At 44.9% G+C, this 21,453-nt stretch overlaps 1 protein-coding gene across 3 annotated transcripts in view; it reads left to right on the top strand.

Moving 5' to 3' along the window:
• The window catches only part of ATG4A (autophagy related 4A cysteine peptidase), a 29,203-nt gene extending 19,809 nt beyond the window's left edge, over positions 1 to 9,394 (top strand). For 2 of the 3 annotated variants that reach the window (XM_056538558.1, XM_056538557.1), the window contains exons 8-13: positions 17 to 204; positions 1,789 to 1,867; positions 2,015 to 2,160; positions 2,463 to 2,519; positions 4,848 to 4,959; positions 7,224 to 9,394. In XM_056538558.1, coding sequence (XP_056394533.1) covers positions 17 to 204; positions 1,789 to 1,867; positions 2,015 to 2,160; positions 2,463 to 2,519; positions 4,848 to 4,959; positions 7,224 to 7,285 — 644 coding nt within the window. In that variant the 3' untranslated portion in view covers positions 7,286 to 9,394. Of the gene's footprint in view, positions 1 to 16; positions 205 to 1,788; positions 1,868 to 2,014; positions 2,161 to 2,244; positions 2,417 to 2,462; positions 2,520 to 4,847; positions 4,960 to 7,223 lie in introns of those variants that run through there. The other variant, XM_056538559.1, reaches the window with a different exon arrangement.
• The last annotated feature ends 12,059 nt before the right edge of the window (positions 9,395 to 21,453 follow it).

Raw genomic sequence — 21,453 nt, 5'->3', positions numbered from 1 at the left:
TGTATCATTAATGTAGGGAAAATGTGCCGATATCACCCTCACACCTGGAGCACAATGCAGAGCGAATCTTACACACACCAAAGTGCTTGGAGCAGAGGTAGAGACACATCGGAGCAGTGTTCTGTGTGGAGGCCGTTGCTGCTAGTTGTACCACTGCGCCTAGGAATTAACCACATTAATCCTGTTTATATTGATGATTTTAAGGTAAGTTTGCTCACAGTACATTGTTTTCCAGAGTTGGATAAGTAAAAAGTTTATTTTTGGGGGTCCCACTATTGGGATTCACTGTAAACATGCTGATATTGAGGAAGCTGCTTGTAGGTCCTAATCTGATAAGTGGAAAGAGTATGGTCGGCACAGCTGCGATTGGTGGTGCTCGTGGAGTGTTAATGCATAGTAGTAAAGGAGATCCCGGCACTCACCAAAGCTTCAAGCAAATAGTATTTATTGCATATCCTCAAGACAGGACGCTTTTCGAAACGTCGAAACGCGTCCTGTCTTGAGGATATGCAATAAATACTATTTGCTTCAAGCTTTGGTGAGTGCCGGGACCTCCTTTACTACTAATCTGATAAGTGTCTGATCACGGGGGTCCGACCACTGGGACCCCTGCGATCTACTGCACGGCGCCCCGGCTCTCCTCCTGCTTGGAGCGGGGTCATCATGCCGATATATACACTAGTACAGTGCTCCTTCTAGAGGAGAGCTACTTTGCATGTCCGAAATATAAAATTGGCATTTATGGAATAGCAAAAATGTAACACGTCTCTAACATATATTGGGGAGGATTTATCAAAATCTGTGTAGAGCAAAAGTTGACCAGTTGCACATAGCATTGCTTCTTAATTTTTTCAGAGGCATTATAAATTAAAGAAACAATCTGATTGGTTGCTATGTGCAACTGGTTGACTTTTACTCTACACAGGTTCTCATAAATCTCCCCGATTGTTTAGGTAAAGGAACCTTTTAGGAATGCTCATTTCCAATAATTTTACATGATCGATATGGTGCTTACCCTACTGACTTGAGATATTATACTATCCTCAAGATGTAAGCCAGCCATACACTTAGGAAACAAATCTTATTTTTAACTCAGCATGTATGTTTGTGTATGTTTAAACTGACTATGTAAGTTTGTGTATGTTTAAACTGAGCATGTATGTTTGTGTATGTTTAAACTGAGCATGTATGTTTGTGTATGTTTAAACTGAGTATGTATGTGTGTGTATGTTTAAACTGAGTATGTATGTGTGTGTATGTTTAAACTGAGTATGTATGTGTGTGTATGTTTAAACTGAGTATGTATGTGTGTGTATGTTTAAACTGAGCATGTATGTTTCTGTATGTTTAAACTGAGCATGTATGTTTGTACTGAGCATGTATGTTTGTGTATGTTTAAACTGAGTATGTATGTGTGTATATGTTTAAACTGACTATATATGTTTGTGTATGTTTAAACTGACTGTATGTTTGTGTATGTTTAAACTGAGTATGTATGTTTGTACTGAGCATGTATGTTTATGTTTAAACTGACTATGTATGTTTGTGTATGTTTAAACTGACTATGTATGTTTGTGTATGTTTAAACTGAGTATGTATGTTTGTGTATTTTTGAACTGAGCATGTATGTTTGTGTATTTTTGAACTGAGTATGTATGTTTGTGTATTTTTGAACTGAGTATGTATGTTTGCAGTGAACATGATGTTGGCTTTCAAAGGCTATCTTGTATGCAGCCAAAGTTATACTGATGGACAATAAGTGACATTACCTCTGTCTTCTCTTTGCAGGAATGTTTTAAAATGCCCCAGTCACTAGGAGCATTAGGTGGAAAACCAAATAATGCCTATTATTTCATAGGCTTTTCAGGTAAGATGCTGATGGGTCTGACCTGAAAGAGCTTATGGTGGGTTTTTCCAGAGCATAGGCAATTTTAGTGCCTCATTAAAAGCTGTGTAACCGTGTATACAATTTATACATGCTCTTTATAGGTTTTTGGTGTTTTCTTTTGTAAAGGGGATGAGCTCATTTACTTGGACCCCCACACAACACAGACTTTTGTGGATACAGAAGAGGCCGGCACTGTGCAGGATGAAACTTACCACTGCCAAAAAAATCCTAATAGGATGAAGATTCTGAATCTGGACCCCTCTGTGGCATTAGTAAGTAAATTGAGGCCAACCAATGCTTCATGGAAATAAAATGATCTAGGAATACCCTTATTAAAAGACTTATTTAATCTCTAGTCACAGATCTGTGATAAATCAGACAGCATAGCATCAGTGATCGCAACCCTGTAGTTCTCCTCCCCAAATGATTCTCCTAAAAAAGGAAAGTAATTCTGAATGAAATAAAACTTTAACATCTGTACACCAGAAAAATACAGAATGAACTTGTTTGATTTAGTATCTATGATGTAATTTACTTGTAATGTATTTAGCTTTATTTTTACTATATTTTGTAGGGTTTTTTTTGCAAAGAAGAAGAAGATTTTAATAATTGGTGTATTACTGTAGAGAAGGTAAGCAAGTATATGTTTTAGGGCTTAAATATCATCATAAAAAATAATGACTGAAATGTGCTGACATCAGACAAAGAACACTCTTAGCAATAGGACTTTTACATAGTTTAGACCAGTGGCCTCCAACCTGCGGACCTCCAGATGTTGCAAAACTACAACTCCCAGCATGCCCGGACAGCCAACGGCTGTCCGGGCATGCTGGGAGTTGTAGTGTTTCAACATCTGGAGGTCCACAGGTTGGAGATCACTGGTTTAGACTGATGTTGTGTTCATGTATTATGCAACTGTATTTGTTATCCTTTACAATACAATAAGGCTTTTTTGCTATTAGGACCCTTTCATGTCAAAAGTCTTGATAAGTCCAAGTCCCATTGCTACAATCTCTGTTTTACCATGAACTTAAAATGAAGACTGTCTCCTCTAGTAAAATAGAAAAGTAAGAAGTAAGTTGTGAAGGGAAGCTGGGGATCTCCCAGCTGTATCTACCAATTGGAGAGGGTTTCTGCACGAAGACCTCAACCGAGCAAAACATTTAGGACATGCCAAAAGTTTAGGACATTTCAAAAGTTTTTTTTTTTAACAGTGTATTGCAGGAACAAATCCCCATAGCAAACCTCTCTTGCTCTGGACAGTTCCTGACATGGACAGAGGTGTCAGCAGAGAGCACTTGTGGTCAGACAGAAAAGAACAACTCAACTTCCTCTGTAGTATACAGCAACTGATAAGTACTGGAAGAATTAAATAGAAGTAATTTACAAATCTATCTTTCTGGCACCAACTGAGTAGAAAAAAAAATGTTTTCCACCGGAGTACCTCTTTAGCAGCCTTTTTTTTTAAATCAGATGATCTTTTTTTAAAGGGGTTATCCAGTATTGAGCGTTCTTCCAGAAAAGGTGACAGACCTCTCCTCAGTTATGTGTGGCATTACAACGCTGGACCATTCATTTCAATGGAATGGAGTTCCAATGCCACACACAAACTGAAGACAAGCATGGTGTTGTTTCTACAAGAAAGCTACTATGTTTATATAATCCATTCCACACCAGTAGTGGATTCAAAGAGTAGAAGATGAATCTGAATTCAGGTAGAAGACAGGCATGGTGCACATCTACAATCTTGCACAATGATCTAATTGCTTCTCAGCATAATTTCAAAAACTAACAGGTTGTTAGTATATACGTTTTGATCAAAAAGTACAAAGCCCACTCGCCACGTCAAGGCTACCTATTTAGAGTGGGTCCCTAACGTCCCTAGCATAAAATGGTGTAGCACTGGGCGGCGACCACCACCGCCGCGACACCAATGCCCACAGGGGGAACGACCCACTGGCAGAGCGGCCCCAATGCCACTCAAACCAGTCCATGGGTCGCACCTCCCCGCAGACACGGCGCCACGGCAGCAACAGATGCCACACAGCACCACACCAGTGTGAACAGGATGCTACAGCTCACTTACCATGCTCTCCCAGTTAGACTGGGAGGCTGCTAGGAAAGAAATGGCCCATGTGTAGCTAACTACTACTTATATAGGGTTGGGCTGAGGGGGTGGGGAAGAGTGCAGACACATGTTCAAACAAAAAAAAAGTGGATAGAAAACACAATGTGAATTCAGGTAGAAGACAGACATGGTCGCACATCTACAATCTTGCACAATGATCTAATTGCTTCTCAGCATAATTTCAAAAACTAACAGGTTGTTAGTATATACGTTTTGATCAAAAAGTACAAAGCCCACTCGCCACGTCAAGGCCACCTATTTAGAGTGGGTCCCTAACGTCCCTAGCATAAAATGGCGTAGCACTGGGCGATGAATCTGTTCTTTCGATTTTTTTCAATTCATTATCATCCATACCTAGTTTTGGCTTCAGAATAGCATAGCAAAACTGCAGTAAAAGTGCACTGTGTAAGAGCACCCTATGGGCCCATTCACACAGCGGAATATTCAGACATTCCGTGTGCAGCAGGCACCGACTCCCTCAGTCTGTGCTCGGACATGCACCGTCTTCATTGACAACAATGCATGCCTAAGTGGATTACATGTTGGTCCAAAACTTCTGCTGTGTGCATGATGCTGCAGAATCCCATAATAAAAATAATGGGAGGCTACTGCATCTAAATTTTCCACTGGATTTTGCTCGGAAATTCTGCCGTTTGAATGGGCCCTAAGACTTTAGAGGCCACTGTTATAAAAATAAGCAACAAATTTCACCTCCCCCTGGCCAAATCACCTATGTGCATTGGGTCTGTCTATGCTCATAAGGGGTAGTCTTAGATGATAAAACTCATATAATTACCTCTATAATTAATAGATGTGTTTATCTTTCTTTAGGAAATATTAAAGAAGCAAAGTTTACGGATGTTTGAGCTTGCACCAAAGCACCCACCCCACTGGCCTCCATTTATACCGCCGACCAAGCCAGAGGTCTCCACGACAGGCGCAGGTTAGTCAGGTCACATTGGTATTCTTCTATCAAATACCAAAAAGATCAGTTACCGTATTTTTCACCCTAGAGGACGCACCGGCATATAAGACGCACCCTATTTTAAAGGTGCAAAATCTAGAAAAAAAAGATTCTGCACCCAACAGTGATCTTCAACCTGCGGACCTCCAGATGTTGCAAAACTACAACTCCCAGCATGCCCGGACAGCCGTTGGCTGTCCGAGCATGCTGGGAGTTGTAGTTTTGCAACATCTGGAGGTCCACAGGTTGAAGACCACTGGATAGGAGGTAGTACTCACCTGTCCCCGCCGATCCGGACCCGTCACCGCTGCCCTGGATGTCGCTCCATCGCTGTCGCCGCGTCCCCGTGGTGTCCCCGACGCTCCGGACGTCTTCTTCCCCCGGGATCCACGCTCTCCGTCGCCGTCATCACGTCGCTACGCATGCCGCTCCTATTGGATGACGGGACGGCGTGCGCAACGACGTGATGACGTCAAAGGAGAGCGTCGGCCATACAGGGGACCCCGGCACGGAGCAGACACCGAGGAGGCAGGTAAGGTCCCTCCCGGTGTCCTGTAAGCTGTTCGGGACGCTGCGATTTCACCGCAGCGGTCCCAAACAGCCCGACTGAACAGCCGGGTTAGTGTTATTTTCGCTTCAGACTCGGCGGTCAGCTTTGATCGCCGCATCTGAAGGGTTAATACAGGGCATCACCGCGATCTGTGATGTCCTGTATTAGCCGCGGGTCCCGGCCGTTGATGGCCGCAGGTATTCGCCGTATAAGACGCACCAACTTTCCCCCCCCCCCCAGTTTTGGGGAAGAAAAAGTGCGTCTTATACGGCGAAAAATACGGTATTTTTATTTATTGTGTGAAAACCCTTTAGAGCATCAAATACATTTCTATTTGTTAACTATAGTCTCTAGAATGGTGCCAAGTAGATGTATTGAAATTAAAGTGATGCCAATTTCTTCATGGAAGAAACTAGCTTTCTGGTAGCAGAGGAGCATCTCTGAAGAAGTTTGTCTTAACAGCTCATAACATTTATGTTAGCGATGAGTTGGACATCTTTGGGCACAGAGCTTAACTGATGCATCTCTGCCCAGAAATGTTTCCAATAGTATTGCGCTGCCTCAAGCATGTGCACTTCCTTCTCAGTATCATTTCTTTATATTAACGCAGGCAGTGGAAGTAACTTAGAGCTGTACATCCATACTTTGCTTAGCTTGGAATGAAACAATTTTCTATACTGGCTATGCTTCTACCAAACATATGCTGAGCAGACACCTAATAGTTTTTCTTTGTGTGTTTTTGGGGGTTTTCCTATTGCTTTCTCATTGCAGAGAAAAACTATGAAGGGGATACATTACTAACTCTAACTGATAGTGTGACACCATTATTCTCAGCACTCAGACTCCCACCTATGAGAAAGTAAGGGTGTATCCTAATAATATGCCACCAATTTATGTGATGGGATATAGTCTGATGTGCTCTGCCGGTCCGATGAAGGTTCAATCCTTTTTTTCTTATACACTGGAATAGCTGAATAATTCCTGCTGTCTACAGACATCTATACTCACAAATGAAACAGTACACATGATGCTAAGAAAACATACTGCATGTCACAAAAATCTTAAAGGGGTATTCCGGCTTTATACATCTTATCCCCTATCCAAAGGGCAGGGGATTAGATGTATGATCACAGGGGTATCACTGCTAGGACCCTCGCAATCTCAGTGCAGCCCCTGGCATTCTGTGCCGGGTGCTGCCTCTGAGATGTGACATTACGGCCATGCCCCCTCGTGACGTCACGCCCCCTCCATTCATGCCTATGGGAAGGGGCGTGTCGGCCGGCACAGAGATCGTGGGGGTCCTAGCAGCGATACCCCTGTGATCATACTTCTTTTCCCCTGTTCTTTGGATAGGGGATAAGATGTTTAAAGCCGGAATACCCCTTTAAAGTCTGTATGTTGTCTTCAGATTACTTTTGTGAGTATCATAACTGTTTCCCTCTTTGAATGGCACTGGAGTAGTCTTGCACTATGTGACTATGGTTTCTCGTCAACACAAATGTGTTTTTTGAGAAAGCCAATGTGCAAATATCCTTTGATCACTGCCATGGACGAGGAGAGGGGTTGTCTGTTTTCTTACTTTTATCAGAGCACATCAGACTATATATCTAAAAGGTTGATGTTAAAAGTGTAGTAATGCTTCCCTCATTTTTTAAATGGTTGCAAGTAAAAAGACTCTTCTCTTACTCCACAGAGCTTATTGAATCCACCGATAAACTGTTTGAGGAGGAGGAGTTTGAGATCCTGACCGTGTGATGAGGTGTCATTGATTCACCACCAGATCACTGATACAAGCTTTGCTAGCCAGAAAGTGCCTCAAACACCGCGGAGAACAGAGCACAATGTGTGGGCATTGGATTGATGGCAGACGTACAGAAACCTCCATGGAGACAATTGTACCTGTTTCTTGCATGTTCCTGTCTCTGGGATCACAGAACAGGTTGTTTTAAGCCACACTCGGTGTGTCCAAGGAGATGGCTGCCAGTACTTGTGCTAAATGAAGTCGTTGCAGGCCAATGTATTCTACAGTATATCAGTGATGACAATGGTTGACTGTCTCTTTTGCAATACCCTAATCTATAGCGTCTTATGGGGATTCGTATGTATTATTTAACACTTCCATGCTGGAAAAATGTTTGTCATTTTCTAGCAAGAATTGTAACCATTTATTTGGGATTTCTATGTATACTTTATTGACCTGTTCCATGGAGGGTGTTCTATGTTATGTCCTCCTTGGTAATAATGCAATTGTATGAGAGTGTGTTACGATCCAGCCAGCATTCTGTGTTATATTTTTATGTTGCAGTGTCTGAATGATGTCTAATAATGATGTTGGATGTGTAATGTTTTTTATAGCTGCAGCAGTTTGTAATATTTACTGACAATCACTTCTTACACTTGTGCCAAGTCACTTACACTTCTCCATAGCAATACTGTTCATGAGTATTTGTAAAAGGAACCATCAAGTATGCAACTACGGTATGTGGAATACACCTAATGCCTTTGTTTTCTTTCACCTGTTCTGCCACAAGAGAAACACATGTTAAGTATTTTATGTAAGTTATGTATGTTTACTTAAAATGTTTCTGTCGCTTACACAAAGGAGAGAGATGCTTTGGAGTTTGGTACTAATGCAGATTTATAGGCTGCATTATCGATGGAACGACCTGGGACTTGTCTATTCCCTTTGCGTGTATGTGGCAAAAACACGGTTAAATGCTTGTCTTTTTCTGATGGAACATTGATTATTTATTTACATACAATACATTGGACGGTAGGATTTTTCTTCCACACTTTTTATATTCTATAGATAGTTTTTTAAGCATTATGCTGGTAAGTTCTTGTGATAAAGGTTGACTTGGTGGAAGCTGGAGAGGTAAGAAAGGCAGTGTTTTTTTAAATTTCACTATATGATAACTTTACCGCGCTCAGGTTTGGTTTATAACGCATGAATAAATTGCGTATTATTCACAAATGTGTCTTACATGTTGGATGAGTTGCTCACATTGTCTTTTAGTGAATATTATATGAGAGAAGTTTCACTGGTCCCAAGAATAGCCAAAGATCTTATGGGAAAACCTTGGCAATAGAAGGAAGTGGTTACTGACTGGGCAGGCGCCAACGCCGTTCACTCTCTTACATGCAGATGACATTAGATCAGACACCTTGGCCCAGATAACAGTTACATAGTCCGACCCTCACCTGATACGAATGGCAATCTCCTAGATATGTATTCGTTTACTTAGCGTATTACACGGTGTGGTGTCAGACAGGCAGAGCCACACGAATGATCACTGAATCATTCAGATTTATTTTTTTCGTCGACCATGTATATTACACAGGGCGATGTGTGGATGACAATCATTTTTAAACATGCCAAAAGCGTGCGATCAACTGATAAATGAATGTTTGCTCATTCGCTGGCTGATCACTTGCCCTATTACACAGGGCAATTATTGGCCTATTCCGCCATTAATCATCCTTTATAATAACGCCCTTAGAGGATATGTGCACATGTGGCAGATTTGCTGCAGATTTTCCCAATTTCAGTCTCGCCCCCACACAGACCATGTAGAGCAGAAAACAGAGTCCCATCAATTGTATTTTGTGTCCTCAGTATGCCACCATATTACAAAAGTATTTCTGCCCTAGGAGGTATGGACTATTCCTTATGTACTGGATCCAACTTAGACCTTCCCTGCAGCTGTAATACTTGGCCAGGCGCCAAGCCCTGAAGGTAAAAGGATAACTAAAGTTATATCCTACAACAAAGTACAAGTCTGTGTGTTTCTTATAAGAGTGTATTTCTTTTTCTATACAGAAAGCCCTAAGAATTCTTGTTCTTGCTGTCTAAATTATATATCCATATAAATCGGGATTTTCCTAGCTACCGTGACAGAAAATCTAGGTTATATGAAGACAGGAGGCGAGTATCTTGCATTAAACCTTTCTTTTAATGCCCATAGCAGAAAATTACAGAGGATTTATTTCATTAACATTAGAAATTTTCATTAAAACTACAACTCCCACCTCCTCTTTCTTTCGTGCGAACTTCGGAACAGCGCACGGCATCTTGATACCCCGGATACACTCCGACGGCAACGAACTCCATCTCCAGAACTGGACGTCAGGGCCAACTGGGCCCCCAGCAACTGTGTTTCAACAGGAACAAACAGAACAGCTGTCACTCAGGGACTTCTCATACTCTGCTGCGTAGATGCAGGTTCCGCTCTTCAATATCCTGAAACGAAAAACACATCGTAACAGGGTTGGGAAGGGAGGGAAGATACTCGCCTCCTGTCTTCATATAACCTAGATTTTCCATCACGGTAGCTAGGAAAATCCCGATTTATATATCAGACAGGAGGCTCATATCTTGCAAGTTTAAAGCTAAACAAGTTTAATCAGAAAACATGCGAACAGACACAGAAACATGTTCCTGGGGCCGAAAATAGAACTGCCTAAAGGTCGTTTCAGACGACCAATCGGCAGCTAACAAAAGGTCCGCAAGCGAACCCCTGAAGTAACCACCTTGGTGGCCATAGCCCCTTTGGAAGAGTGGGCTCCAAAAAGAGAGATATCAATCCCAGCCAACTCCATGGCTGACCGCACCCACCTGGCCAAAGTGGCCGAGGATACCGGAAGATGCGGTTTGACATAAGATATCAATAATTGATTGTGATCTTCCGATCGCAAAGACGCGGTCCTCGCCTCGTACTCTTGTAGACAGCGTACCACACACAATCGTGGGTGGTCTGGGAAAAAGGGGTAAAAGACGGATTGAAGTCCTGTCTTAGTTCTGCGAACCACCGAAAAACGTACCCCTTCCGGCGAAAACTGTCGCTTGGAAATATCTAAAGCCTTAATGTCCGACACTCGTTTTATGGACACTAAACATAAAAGGGTAGATATTTTGAGAGATAAAAATTTTAAAGAGAGAGCGACATTATCCTCCCAAGAGGAAAATAATTCCAACACACGGGAGACATCCCAAGTAGATTGGTATCTAGGACGTGGAGGGCGTTTGAACTTAACACCCCGCAAGAGCCTACATACCAAAGTATGTTTGCCTACTGGTAAAGCGTCCACCGGGCAATGATATGCCGATATGGCGGACCTGTATACGTTAATAGAACTATAGGATTTCCCAGATTCAAAAGAATCCGCCAAATAATTCACAATCACTGACACAGGTGCTTGAACGGCATCAATTTGCCGTTGATCACACCAACGAACCCACAAAGCTCAGGCTGATCTATATGCCGTTCTAGTCCCTGGGGCCCAGGCCAAGGCGAGGAGGTCTCTAGCCGATTGTGAAAGGTCACTACCAGCGTCCGGGACCCCGAAACCAACCACGCAAGGAGTGGAAGGTTGCCCTCCAACACCAACGGGTGAGGACCCATGGTCGAGTTCGTGAGAAGGAGAGGCGATTGAGGAAGCAACCGAGGATAGTCGATTGTCATCCCCAACAGGAGAGGAAACCACGGTTGTCTCGGCCACCAAGGGGTGATCAACACCACCGTCGCCTTCTGACTCAGTATCTGGAGAAGGAGCCTGGAAATCATATTGAATGGGGGAAATGCATAGTGTGTTCCCCGGGACCATACCTGGCGGAAAGCATCGACAGCAGACGCTTCTGGATCCGGCCTCCAGCTGAAAAAGCGAGGTAATTGTCGATTGAGACGGGATGCGAAGAGGTCCGTGTGTAATGGACCCCAAAGCTCCCTCAACGTTTGGAAGATAGAACGGTCTAACATCCAATCGTTGGAATCCTTCAAATAACGAGAATTCCAGTCCGCCACGATATTGGATACACCGGGAAGATATTCCGCAACCGGAGCGATGTCCCAGGAAAGACAGAAGTTCCAGAACTCGGACGCGATGTCCGCCAGCACTCTGGACCTCGTACCCCCAAGGCGGTTGACATATTGAACCGCAGCCACATTGTCCATGCGTAAAAGTACGCAACAATTGGCAGTGAGAGGGAGAAAACTCCTGATAGCGAAGAACGCTGCCAAGAGTTCTAGGGCATTGATGTGGAGGAGAGACTCCTCTGCGGACCATCTCCCTCCTGTAGTATCCTGGCCGCAACGAGCTCCCCAACCTTGTCGGCTCGCATCGGACTCTATTATGACGTCCGGACAGGAGATAGTTCTGCCGTTCCATTCGACAGCGTGACGCAGCCACCACTGCAATTCCTCCACAGCCTCCGGACAAATCTCGTCCGCATATCGGAGGCCCTGGTGAAGATGGAGGGTCTTGAGCCGTTGAAGGGCCCGATAATAAAGTGGAGCCGGGAAGATCGCTTGAATAGAGTCCAATAATAGGCCTACTATGCGTGCAATCATCCTTAGGGATACCCGGGTCTTGCGCAAAGTCGCTCTGATTTCCTTCCGAATCAGAGCTAATTTGGCTTTTGGTAACAGCAGGATGGCACGTTTGGTATCCACTAGGAAACCTAGGAATTCCATCTTCTGCGAGGGAGTCAGCACAGACTTCTTGTGATTGATGAGGAATTCTAAGTCCTCCATTAAGGAAACCGCCCATTGGCTGTGCAGCAGGGCTTGCGTTCTGGAGCGTGCCATGATCAGCAGGTCGTCCAGATAGATGATAAGCCGGACGCCCCTGCTCCGGAGAGCCGCCACTACCGGTTTCAGCAACTTGGTGAAACACCAAGGGGCCGATGATAATCCGAATGGTAGGCAGGTGAACTGCCACATTCGGTCCCCCCCCCAAAACCGTAGGAAAGGTTGGGAGGATTGGTGAATGGGGATGGTAAGATATGCGTCCTTCAAGTCTATCTTCACCGACCAGTCTCCTGGCCAGAGAAGGTCGCGCAGCAGATGGATACCTTCCATCTTGAAGTGACAATATAATACGTGTTGGTTTAAATCTCTTAGATTTATCACTGGTCGATAGCCGCCATCCTTCTTCTTTACCAAGAAGATGTTGCTTATAAATCCGGGTGACAAGGGGTCTACTTCTACAACCCCCTGTTTGTATAAGAGCTCCTGAAGCTCGTTGTCTATGAGTTCTATATTTTGCGCTGAAAACCGAATGGATTGAGGTATGACATTCAGCACAGTAAGAGATTGGAACTCTATCCGGTATCCTGCTACCGTATTGAGGACCCACGCGTCTGCCGTAATCATGGACCAGGCGTGGGTAAAATACATCAGTCTGCCCCCTACTACTGTGTGTGGAATGGAAAGAGAACATATACTCACCGATCGATGGCCGAGATCTAGGAAATCCGCAACCTCCACGTCCCCTCCAGGGGCGTCCTCGAGGGGGGAAGAAAGGGGCCGGTTGGGCCACGGGCAGAGTATATTGCTGTTGAGCGGGAGCAAACTGTTGGTGCGCAGCTCTAACATAGGGCCTATAAGGGGCTGAGCGGCCGGGAGATCGGCCTCTGCCTCTACCGGCCTTGCCAAAAATCTTGGTTGGTTGGCCCGCTTTCTTTAATGACGTCTGCGCCTTATCCAGGCTGGAGAACAAGCTGACCACTTTATTAATGTTCTTAATTAGGTCTTCTCCAAAGAGGAGACCGTCAGCGGAAGGGCCGGGTTCATTTTCAGCTAAGTGGCTGAGCTGGGGTTCTAGTTTCATCAGTATAGAACGGCGATGTTCAACTGAACACGCCGTGTTGGCACTGCCCAGCATGCAAATCGCACGTTGGGCCCAACCCCTCAATTGTGTGGGATCCACTGGCTGGGCAGCCGCGGCTGCTTGTTCAGATAAATTTAAAATTTTGGTAAGCGGTCCCAGCATATCTAGTATGCGATCTTGGATCAGTTTGAAAGATCTTTCGATCCCCTTTTTTGAATATTTCCCCGCCCGGGTCAAGTATTTAAGGAGGACCGGGTCTATTTCTGGGGTAGTGGCCACTTTCTTGGTCACACATGGTCTAGGGCATTCCGCCCTTAGTTTGTTACGGTTAGTGCGGTCTAGAGGTCGCCTAATCCAGTGTTCAATATATTGTGCCACGTGTGGCAACGGAGTCCAGTCCCCTGAGTGTGGGTGTGTGATTTCATCGGGGTTAAACAGAGGTTGACCCTGAGCATCTAGAATTGCCTCGCTGGGCATTTCTGGTGTGGTATCAGAATACTCCGCCTGAATCCCCGCATCTTCCTCCTCAGAGTCTGTGGCCTGAGCCACGTCAGACTTGCCGGACTCGCTCGAGGATTCGTCATTAGACGTATCGAACGAGTCTGGTTTGGTCCGCCTGGCGGACTTCATCCCTTTGTAGTTCTCCTTTGGGCCCAAGGGTCGAGAGTGAACTTTTGGATGCGGGGTGCGGCAGACCGGGTCGGGTTCTGCCTGGGATATATTATAAACTTCCCCTGCCGGGGAGTCGGAGTGTACGTTCATGTGCTTTCTTTTATGAGTTACCTTACCCTTGCCTGAGGTCTCATTAGAGGCAGAGGGTACAGAGGGGTCAGAACGTACATGGGCAGCTAGAGCTGCTTGGATGGACTTAGAGATTAATGCTTGGATTTGTGAAGCAGACATTATCTGTGAAGCTTCAATGTCCAAGGTCTCATCAACCTGTGTGGAAGTTTCTCCAGCCATCTCACAGTCTATGTATAGTACTCTACTGGCTACAAGTAGCCTAACTGATAATCAGTCACTATAAAGGGTTAACCTAATGCCACAGAGCAGATGCTAAGAGGGAAGATACACAAGTATAGTGTACCTATTATAAGGAGAAGTCAAGGGTGTGAACACCTAATAGCTAACCTGCAAACCGGACAATAACTAAGCTGCTGTCGCTCCTTTCACCGCTTGCTCAACACTGGCGCCGGTGAGAGGAGGAGGATCTCAGCAAACAGGGTTTACAGCCGTAGTCTCGCAAGACTACGTCTGTAAGCTCCTCTGATTGGGCGCATAACAGAAACAGGAGGCGCGTCGCAAGAACGCGTCACTCAGACACGCCTCCCCGCCGCTGAGCCCGCGAAAGGGTGCGAGTGGCGGGAGGAAGACGGCGCGAACAACCAGGTAAAATGGCGCCTGAGGAAATAGGGAAATTTACCTCAGCGCTAGAAAGAGAGAGCAAAGAGTAAAAGGGGGGAAGGAAACGCCGTGAAAACACGGCGCTGTAAGCAAAATAAGAATGAAGGAAGAAGAAAAGTACAGACAATATAAGAAAATACAAAGAATCTATAAAATATATATATATATATATATATATATAATATAAGAAAAACTAACTATATATACAATACATATATTACATAAATAAGAACTGAACCAGGACAGACGGGGAGTCCCCAAATGCCCGCAGACCTGGCACAAATCAGAAATATCAAAGAAACAATGATATACTTAACCAGCTGCTATGAGCAGCTTATATGGGTCTCCGACCTAGGGGAGGGGAGTCCAGGGGCTGCTGGGAGTTGTAGTTTTAATGAAAATTTCTAATGTTAATGAAATAAATTCTCTGTAATTTTCTGCTATGGGCATTAAAAGAAAGGTTTAATGCAAGATATGAGCCTCCTGTCTGATATATAATCTATATTTACTCCATCAGTCTGCATTACAGTGTAACTGCATCAGAAAAAACAACACATTCCACTGAATAAATACAAGGTATGTCACTTTTAACAAGATTCCCTTTATAGTAAACTGTAATAGTCCTAATTATTTGCTATATAACTCTCCATCCTACACACTCTTTCTCTATTGCACTTTTGGGGTTCTGGTCAGAATTTACTTTGATCCTCATCAATCCTCCAGGTCATATGTCAACATGTAAATAGTGTTAATGGAGTTACGGTACTTGGGACTTTTTGTAATTATGGCCTATTGTCAGGACAAGCCAGGCCAGTGGGTGTCTGATGCTGTCACCCTGACCACCACCTTCCCCTCCACCCCGATCAGATATTTCATATTGCTCTGCTTCCATTAGAGGGAAGCTGAGCTGCAGTAAGTCAGCACAGCCACTACAAAATAGGGGAATTTATTATCCTCTGTACACCTGTTTTTGTCTTGCAAAATTAGCAGATTTTTGCAGAAAGCTAATTTGAGCAAACATTTGTGACTGTTCTGTGGAAATACATTGCTCTTGCCAACCTAAAAAAAAATGTGTATGGCCTCCGCAAATGGCAGATTTTTAAGTCAATCACCAAAATTTTAACCAAAAAGTGAGGGGGAGGGGTTATCTCAAAGAAACAAGTACAGTAGAATCTTCCAATAGCGGACACTCACCCGTGTCTATATATATATAATATATATCTCGCAAAGGGGAAGATTTCTCAAAACCTGTGCAGAGGAAAAGCCCATAGCAACCAATCAGATTGCTTATTTCATTTTTGAAAGGGCCTGTGCAAAATGAAGAGAGCGATCTGATTGGTTGCTATGGGCAATTGAACAACAAAACCCCAAGAGGAGGTACTAGGGTCAAATCAACTAACAACAATTTTAGGGGAATCCCCCTAGGGGAACCCTTAAACTATGTACCCCCCAATATTAAAATGTACCTTTTATTGATCTATTTAAAATAAAATCTGTGACCAACATCAATATGTGATTCTACTAGTTGGTGTAATGACACCTCCACTAACTTTAAAACCACAGTTGCCACCAGGCTCCTTAACTCCTGTACTTGTCTTTTATAAACACTTGAATGTGTAATAACAGAGTGAGCATTGATTGGCAGCTCGCTCTTCTATCTATTAGGAGCCGGTGGCTACTGCAAATTAAAATAACCAGATATTAGCCAGCCCTTCCAACGTTTCACTGGCACCCCAACTTCGTCAGGAAAGTCTGGTGGCTAAATTTAACCCCAGAAGCCCTGCATCCCCAATCCTTAAGGACTCAGGGCGTACCTGTACGCCCTGGTCCAGCATAACGAGTTTAAACTGTTCTTACCGGCGAACGGGTTAAACCTCATGGGTCCCGGATGCTACGGGCAGCCAGGATCCACGTCTAATGCCGGGCACGGCCACTCGGGCCGATGCCCGGCATTAACCCTTTAGACGCCGCGATCAAAGTTGATTGCGGCGTCTAAAACAAAAGTAAAAGAATCCCATGGCATAGCATTGAACAGTGTATGCAATCAGAAAAAAAATTTTAATAAAAGTTCATTAACCCCTTCCCTATTAAAAGTTGAAATCACCCCCCTTTTCCCATTTTTTCAATAAAATAATGTAATCAAGAATAAAAGTAATCATATGTGGTACCGCTGCATGCGTAAATGTCCGAACTATTAAAATAATGTTAGCTAAACCGCACGGTCGATGGCGCACACGTAAAAAAATACCAAAGTCCAAAATTGTGCATTTTTGGTCACTTCATATACCATAAAAATATTAATAAAACACGATGAAAAAGTCCCATAAAAACAAAAATGGTACCGATAAAAACTACAGATGACGGCGCAAAAAATGAGCCCTCGTACTGCCCCGTACACTGAAAAAAAAGTTGTAGGGGTCAGAAGATGCATGTAGTTTATAATTTTTTTAAATTATTCAAATAAAACCTATATAAATTGGATATCCTTGTAACCGTATGGACCTACAGAATAAAGATAAGGTGTCATTTTTGCTGAAAAGTGCACTGCGTAGAAACAGGAGCCCCCAAAATTTACAAAATGGAGTTTCTTTTTTTCATTACAAAGTACAATTGGTGAAGCAAAAAACAAGACCTTATATGGGTCTGTAGGTGCAAAATTGAAAGTGTTATGATTTTTAGAAGGGAAGGAGAAAAAAACGAAAATGCACAAAACGAGTCCTTAAAGGAGAACTCCGGAATAGGAAAATTATCATCCATACATAGTTAGTTACATAGTTACATAATTAGTACGGTCGAAAAAAGACATATGTCCATCAAGTTCAACCAGGGAATTAAGGGGTAGAGGTGTGGCGCGATATTGGGGAAGGGATGGGATTTTATATTTCTTCATAAGCATTAATGTTATTTTGTTCCAGGAATGTATCTAATCCTGTTAATTTTTCCTGCTGTGACCAGTTCCTGAGGTAGACTGTTCCATAAGTTCACAGTTCTCACGGTAAAGAAGGCATGTCGCCCCTTGAGACTAAACTTTTTCTTCTCCAGACGGAGGGAGTGCCCCCTCGTCCTTTGGGGGGGTTTAACCTGGAACAGTTTTTCTCCATATTTTTTGTATGGGCCATTAATATATTAATAATACTGCAAAAAAATAAACAGGTGCATACCCTTCCTTCGCTCCCCCGGTGACTCCGGTAACTGTCTCCTGTCTCTGCCGCGATCCTCTTCCTGGTTGCCGGTGGTAGTTGGGTCATACTGCACTCAGCCAATCACCGTCCGCAACAAAGTCTCGACTCGGCCGGCCATAGGCTGAGCGGCAGTGTGATGTTTTTTGCCCCGGCAGCACTAAGTCCCTAAGGGGTTAAAGAAGAAGTTACAGGTCTGTGAGAGCCAGAAATCTTGCTTGTTTGTAGGTGACCAAATACTTATTTTCCACCATAATTTGCAAATAAATTCTTTAAAAATCAGACAATGTGATTTTATGGATTTTTTTTCTCATTCTGTCTCTCATAGTTGAGGTATACATATGATGGAAATTACAGGCCTCTCATCTTTTTAAGTGGGAGAACTTGCACAATTGGTGGCTGACTAAATACTTTTTTGCCACACTGTAGGATTGATAATTTAACCCTTACCCACCCCCATTTCAGAGGGTCAGGGTTTTTATTTAAAGTCCCATACAAGTCAATGGGAAATATATGTTACTGCATAACTTCCAAACACCTGGAGATATTTCGATAATACTCAGTCACATGTTATTTATATGTCCACTAAAAATATGGGATAGTTAATGTAACCCTAACCTACCCTCATTTGCGAGGGTCAGGGTTTTTGTTTAACCCCTTAAGGACTCAGACCATTTTGCCCTTAAGGACTCAGATAATTTTATTTTAACATTTTCGTTTTTTCCTCCTTGCCTTCAAAAAATCATCTCTTTTATATTTTCATCCACAGACTAGTATGAGGGCTTGTTTATTGCGCGACCAGTTGTCCGTTGTAATGCCATCAGTCACTTGTACCATAAAATGTATGGCGCAACAAAAAAAAATACTATGTGTGGGAAAATTAAAATCCGCAATTTTGCAAATTTTGGAAGGTTAAGTTTTTGCGCCGTACAATTTGCGGTAAAAATGACATGTTCTGGGGGCGTAGTTTGCCATGTGAGGAAGCAAGTCGCAGGACTTTAGAGCTCCGTCTCCACGGCCGCATTTTAGGGGAAAATCCTTTGCTTTTATGGGGTCCAGGCGATCGGGCAGGCACCGCAGACCACAGGGACCGTCGCAGCCAGCGAGGATGCCGATCTTCAACTTTTTTAGCCTGCTGCAGGAGCTTACAGAGGCCCCAGCCAGCATAACAGGCAAGTCCAAGATGGCACGGGCCTCTCAGCAGGAGAAGACTCCCTCATCCTCGGTCTCACAGCAGCCTCTGTCAGGCGCGACCACCGGCTTGAAGACCCTCCACTTACCGGCTCTCTGAGACCTGCTGTCCAGGGAGAAGACTGCATTCTTCCCCTGCTGTTGCAGCTGCACAGATGTCCGTGGAGCCGGCGGTCTAAGTGCACAATACTGTGAGTTCCCACAGCGCCGCTCCCGTGACCCAGGACTCTCCTGTTGCTTCTGATCCCTCTACTGTGCAGCGTCGGCCTCAGCTCTCCCCCTCAGCCATGCAGAAGGGACGGATGGAGCAGGCTGCCTGCCACCTCCGACCACAGGCTGCCGAGGAGGTTAGTGACCAGGAGAGGATTGCCCAGCACCCTCGACCTCACAGAGGACCGGACTCTCCCTCCATTACCCCCGTCATTGAGAGAGCCCCCTCTCCTGCTCTGAGTATTCCCTCCATATTCAAGAGCCCACCTACCTCCCCGAGCCTTCAGCTCTCCTCTTCAGAGGGCAAACTGGCCGGAGAAGAGGTCGCCATGCACCCTGATACAACGGTGGGGGGGCTCAAGTCTACACCTGTTTCCTACCTATAATATGCAGCCCTTTAGCCCCATCCACCTGGCCACCAACCAGCCACAATTGCCCCCAGGGGTCTCACAAGACTGGTCTGCCCAGCGGAGCTGCCCTCCCTTCTCTTTGACTTGATATGGGGGTCCCTCTACCCCTGCTCTGGACCCTCCAGCCTCCGGAGCAAGCAGTAGCTCTCTTGCAGGGTCACCTGGAGCTTGAGGCTTTTCCCTCTTACCTACGAAGGCTAAGGTATCAGCACTGTCTCATGACTTGTGGCAAGCATGGCGCCAGGACCTACAGCCTGTCCAGCAGGATGTGGTCATGCTGAGGGATAGAGTGGGGGCCCTAGAGGACTTTCAGACTTCGGTGCTGACGACTGTCCAGAATATGCAGGCGTCCATAACTACTCACACCCATACTCACCAAGCCCTGGCGGACCATGTTGATGATATTGAGAACAGAAGCCGGCGAAACAATGTGCGCCTTAGAGGACTCCCTGAAGCCACCCGTGCCCAAGATTTACTCCCTACAGTCACGGGGATCTTTAACATGCTCCTGGGCCGACCGCCGGTCTCTCCTATTGAAATTGACCGTGTACACCGGGCTTTGAGGGCCCCTAGCACAGATCCTGCACACCCGAGGGATGTTATTTGCCGTATCCATCGGTACACTCTGAAAGAGCAACTCATGCAAAAAGTCCGTCTGAAGGGCGACCTGGACTTTGACGGAGCTACCATTCAAATTTATCCGGACTTATCCAGGCGAACCCTCCGGCAAAGAGCTCTTCTTCGGCCCCTGCTCTGCACTCTTCAAAAGTGCCACATATCTTATAGATGGGGCTTCTCCTTTGCGCTACACGTTACATCAGGGGACTCTGTAGCTTCCCTCAGATCACCGAGTGACCTTCCTCGTTTTCTAGAATCTCTTAACCTGCCACCCTTGTCACTACCTGATTCGACTGCCTACCTCCAGGATCCATACTCACCCTCACAGTCCCCTGGGATGACACAGAGGATTGCTACCAGACGCCCTCATCCTGATTGGCCGATGCCACAACATCAGAGAAGATCGCGCCATTGAACCGACGGCCCGTCGGTGGAACATTGATGGGACATGCTGACCTCCTGTCCTATGGATTTTGCCACTAGAGGAACTCTTCTCTTGTTCAATCTCCCCTATGCCCTTGATCCCTCCCCCCCTGATCTCATGTACCATGCTTCAGTCCCCTTCCCCCATCCATTCTTTAGTACATCCCGGGCTCCTTAGCATCCGGAATCTTGTTTAGTCATAGACGTGGACGGTTCTCATCGTCCGCTTTGATAGTTATCCCTTCACCCTTTTTTTTTTAGTGTACTAGCTTGGATAGCGATTGTCTCCATTCACTGATACCCCCTCCCCCGCTTTAGGGCTTGTGTGTGTCCTACGCACCTATTCAGCAGACGGACTTTCTGCACTTAGTATCCCCTTGCAAGTTTTCTTGCTTCTTGTTTTGCATTTTTATATAGTTTTCCTCTCATTTGTACCTTTTTTTTTCTGATTCTTTTACGGATCTTGCTGCTCCCTGGTCGCCGGCTGGAAGGACTGCTCTGGGTCACTGCTGCTGCCTCGCCTCCTAGCCATTTTGTGTGTGTGTCCCCGAAAAGAGAGCCCAAGATCTTTACCATATGTACAGGCGGAAGATAGGTATTCTGTGTCTCCAGGAGACGCATTTCAAGACAGGCCACATTCCTGATAGACTTAGTCGCTACTATCCCGCTTGGCTTCATAGCTCTAACCCTGACTCCCGCTGAAAGGAGTCTTGATCGGTTTTCACCGTTCGTTGCCTTTCAGTGTTCAGGAGGTCCGTACTGATCCTGCAGCTCGATATTTGTTTGTTCGAGGCCAGGTCCTGGACCAGGTGATGACAGTGGCGACTATATATGCCCCTAGCTCCTCTCAAGTCTCCTTCCTTTCTCGTGCTCTAGAAGA

This window comes from Hyla sarda, chromosome 9, assembly GCF_029499605.1.
Source record: "Hyla sarda isolate aHylSar1 chromosome 9, aHylSar1.hap1, whole genome shotgun sequence".
In the NCBI taxonomy this organism is placed as follows: Eukaryota; Metazoa; Chordata; class Amphibia; order Anura; family Hylidae; genus Hyla; species Hyla sarda.
The sequence above is the reverse complement of the archived record's forward strand: the minus strand, read 5'-3'. Positions and strand labels throughout refer to the sequence as shown.